Source organism: Gekko japonicus, unplaced genomic scaffold, assembly GCF_001447785.1.
Source record: "Gekko japonicus isolate JY-2015 unplaced genomic scaffold, Gekko_japonicus_V1.1 scaffold1867, whole genome shotgun sequence".
Classification (NCBI taxonomy): domain Eukaryota; kingdom Metazoa; phylum Chordata; class Lepidosauria; order Squamata; family Gekkonidae; genus Gekko; species Gekko japonicus.
Genome location: NW_015165877.1, coordinates 51,233 through 55,737, shown reverse-complemented (window position 1 = coordinate 55,737; position 4,505 = coordinate 51,233). Strand labels below are relative to the sequence as shown.

The 4,505-nt window shown below is 43.0% G+C and overlaps 1 protein-coding gene across 1 annotated transcript in view; it reads left to right on the top strand.

Moving 5' to 3' along the window:
• The window catches only part of HGF (hepatocyte growth factor (hepapoietin A; scatter factor)), a 94,375-nt gene that overhangs the window by 66,936 nt on the left and 22,934 nt on the right, over positions 1-4,505 (top strand). Inside the window, 2 exon segments of the mRNA XM_015411278.1 lie at positions 3,020-3,058; positions 3,775-3,871. Coding sequence (XP_015266764.1) covers positions 3,020-3,058; positions 3,775-3,871 — 136 coding nt within the window.

The following is a 4,505-nucleotide window of genomic DNA, read 5'->3' as shown; positions in this document are numbered from 1 at the left end:
TGATCCGTAGTTTCCACAGAAAGTTCCCGGACAAACCGGGAGGTCTCCCGCCCAGCCCGGGAGATCTCCCGCCCAGCCCGGGAGGTGTGTTGTAAGTGTATTTTAAGGGGGGCAGTATGTCAGCAAGCTGCCATTCTGTTTTCTGTGACCTCTGTGTACATATCCTTTCCCTGTTGCACCCGGCTTGGTTTCTATCATCCTGCTCCTGCGTTGGAATGCAAAAGATAACTGCTGGAGGTTGTGTGGGGGAGAAGATGCTGTAATGCTTGCCTATTGATTTTCCCATGAGTACTGCACCTGTGTTTTGTCTGATGTTCTGCCTGGTTCCCATAGACTGGGCGCGCAACCGTTTCATTAGCCCGCCAGCGGGAAAGCTATTCATTGGATCTGTATCTGTTTGAAGTTCCTTTATTATGCTTGACCTAACTGTGTGTCCCCAGTTCTAACAAAGAACGTGTTTGAGTATGTCTTCAACGCTTTGAAATAAATTTTGCTTTTCTTGAAAACGTGGATTTATTCTCGATGCTTGGGGATCCAACACAAGCGTATGAAGGTTTGGCGATTCTACTCTACCTAGCGAGATCCCAGGGAGACCTGTTGGATCATTTTTGAAGATGGATGAGTGAGTTTAAGTTAAAGCGAGACATCAGAGCCCTGTTGCGAAGCCCCCACAAATTAAAGTGGGAAGGGGGAGGGGACGCCCTACCCCCTCAAGCGATTGAACGAAGCGGGATGATGGGGGACTGAGCTAACAGTAGCAATGGGTTACAGTAGAAGGACTAGATCAGAGAAATTTTCCAATAAAAGTGTTTACAGACCTCTGAGACTTTGGCAACTTTAATTGGTAAATGTAAACAACCCTCCAAGATGGTGATCGGAGGCTTTGAGGGAGGTGGGATGCAAGCTTCTCTCAGGAAGAAGAAAAACGGAGGGCTAGGACAGGTGACCTAACCATAGACTCTTCCTACAGCATAGAATCGGGTGCCATCTGCTGGCTAAAGTGGGATATTCGATGGGAACGGCTCTAAACGTGGCGATACTTTTAAAGGGACAGTGTTTATAACAAGAAGCAGCGAATCTTGGATTATAGATGAAATTGAGACCGTGTCTATCTTATATTGGATGGTGGCAAGTAGATCAAAATACGATAACAAAGGGTGGATTACTCTTGTACCATAAAATCTGCACGCAAAGTGAACGGCTGGTCTCTCTAACCAGAGTGTGGATGAAGCAACAAGCGAGTGAAAGCCCTGGAATAAGGAAAGTGGTATTAACTGGACAGAACCTGTTTCATTAAAGCTGTTTATGAAAGAAGAATCAACAGAGAAGGAAAAGGATCAATTGAGATGACTGTATGGACTGAGTGAATCTAGGCTCCACAACGTCGTATTTGTGGGAAGGGAGGGAAAGTGCAATGGGAGATGTCAATGTCTTTTAAGGTCTCTATACTTCTTAATTAGCTTTGGAACTATTCTCTGTCTAGACAGATAAACTGGATTTTAACTTGAAGTGATGAACAAGGAAACTCCTCATGTCGGAAGTTAATTGTTAAGAGTTACAACTTTATACCTATAAGCATATGTAACCTTCTACACTTGGGCTTTTAGTGCCTGCTTTTTTGTCTCCCTTAGTCTGTAGTCTTCTCCCTCCTTTTTTTGTTATAGTTATGTAGTTATTTTAGAAATGCAAATTAAAAAAATCCCCTTTGGAGGGCAAAAAAAAAAAGGTTTGCCATAAGTCAACTGTGACCCAACAACACTTTCCACCACCAGATCTAAAGCAGTAGATCTCAGACTTTTGATACCTGAGACCATGGTTTTTCTCAGGGGGATGGTCATTTAGGAAGCCATCCTGCATTCAGTGTCACCTTCCTTTTGAGTAAATACAGTATTTCTCTAGAGGAATGGGTGTGATTTTTTTCTGCATTTCTATCCTGGCAACAGTTTTAATTCAACATTAGTATATATGAATTGCCTAGATTAGACTAGCAGTTTCTGATCTACTCAGTTTCACTCTTTTAAATAGTGGTGTTTTTTTTCCTTTTTAAAGGGCTATGTGAGCACCCACATTTTCTTGTACATTAAAAATAAACCCAAAAGCATTCTAGACATTGGAGAAAGAGAAGTGTGTTGCTCACTAACATTACAATGCAGTAAGTGCCATGCAACTTTGATTATCCAGTCGTCACAATGAAGTATGTGCTCATCTATAGCTGTAGTTCTGGTCATATCTTTAGGGGCTCTTTGATAAACTCCCGTATGAATATGTTTGATAACAGGGTATAATGGGATGTAAAAAAAAACATGCCGTGGATCCAACCCACAGAGGCTTTCCCAACACAAGATATCTTCCCCTGATGCAAGAGGGCCCAGAGGAAAGTGCTGCTGTTAGCAAAACGGATCTGCAGAATGCAACCCAAGATGTGTGTTGTGGGGTATGTCAGATGTACAGCATCTGAAAAGCTGACACCTGTACATCTCTGGTGTGAACAGAAAAGGAAAGGAGGAAGTCAGAAAGTATACTGCATTTTGGGTACAGGAAGATGATGTGGTTCCACCCCATAGGACTACAAGCAGTCTTCAGTGGAGAAATCACTGTGGAGATTACACCGTCTAGATTTCTGGACTCAGTTAAAGGGGATCCACATTATACTGCATTTCTCAGGAGTCAGCTGAAGGATATGCTGAACTGATATTTAGCCTGTTCAGATTAACCAAGTTCAGGGACAACTCTCCAAATCATCAGGTCTTCATTGCTGAAAGGCCTTCACACCCTTTACAAAGTGATGCTGTCTGAGAGTACTAACAAAGACGTGTCTGTATTTATATCAGTAAATATGGGAGAATATTTGTGCTAGAAGCATCACTGAATATTCTATATGTCATAAGCGAAGCAGGAAAAATGTAAATGTTTGATATTCATATTATACCTACAGTTCACACAAATATTTTGTTAACTGTAAATAAACTGCATTTAACTAGAATAGCCACTGTGTGATTAAACTGTGCTGTTAATCTAGGTGAAGGCGATGCAGTTCCTATGATGAGCAACTCAGACGGTAAGTATTATTTACCTAAATCTGATATGTTACTTTGTTAATCTATATAGTACATTTCTATCCTTCCTCCAAGAAGCTTCCTTCCCAATTATATCCTCACAACAACCCTGTGAGGTATGTGAGGCTGCCAGACTGTGACTGGCCCAAAATCACCCAATAGGCTTCATGGCAGAAATGAGGATTTGAAACTGGGTCTTCAAGAACCTAGCCCAATACTCTAACCACTGCACTACACTCAGCTCTTTTTTTAAGGTAGTTTCAGGATATATCTTAGACCCAGTTCAAGTGGCAATATTCTTCATAGTGGGTTGAATCCAATGGTACTTTCCACCAACAGAACAATACCTTCATATCTCTCCTGTCCAGCTACAGTCTGACATGCTCTCTAAAATGCTGTTTCTTGGGGATGGGATCCCCAAGAACAGACTGAGGGATTTTTCAGAGGTCTGTAATGGAACAGGGGATTGGTGAAAAGCATACCCTCCTCTTAGAGGAATCTACTGCTGGTTCCAACCCAATACCTACAAGTAACAGAATGTCAGCCCCTCCTTCTCCTGCCTGCCAGAAAGAGTTACCAGCTGCTCTCTGGGTGACTATATAAGTAGAAATTTCAGTGGTTTATAGAATATTTGAGGAAATGTTTCTTCTTTTTAAAAATGTGTACATGTAAATACTTGCATAAGCCTTCAGTAACAGCTGCTAATAAATTCTTTCAGCGATGGTTATTCCTTGTGCCTCGACAAAACAACTGAGAGTTGTTAATGGGACCCCAACTCAGCCTGATAAAGGATGGATGGTTAGTTTAACATACAGGTAAACCTTGACTCCTTTTGGAAATATTTTTAAGGATAACTTAAAATATGATGCTTTGAGAATTAAAGATGGGCCTCAGTTGTGGGTAATGCCTGCAGAACTACTTGTGGTGTTGAACTGCAGAGAAGAAACTATAGCATGTATACAGGAAGATAAAATAATTTCCTTCATGCTCAGGTGAAAAGACTGTATACCGTATTTTTCGGACCATAAGACGCACTTTTTCTTCAAAAAAAAGTGATGGAAAAAGAGTGTGCGTCTTATGAACCGAATGTGGGACATGCCCATGGCAAAAGTTAAGAGTATTGCAAGCGTCCAGCCAGCAGGGCTCTCTCTCCTTCCCACGCTCAGCCAGCCAGCCATGTGTGAGTCGCAGGGCTTGTGCATCCCCCCCCGTCGCTTCTCCCCCTCCCCCAGCAGCCTGGCCGCCTTTGCAGGAGTCGCCCCGTCGAAGGAGCCTGGAAGCAGGAAGACGGCTTGGGGCGGGGGGAGGCGGGGGGGGCGTGATGAGACGAGCGCTCCCTCTAATCGGTGGAGTCCTCCAGTGAGCAAAAATCCTACTTTGTGAACTGCTGGCATGGAAGTTGTGAGCGGGTGATTGGGCTGCTGGCTGCATAAATCAAGTTTGCTCTTC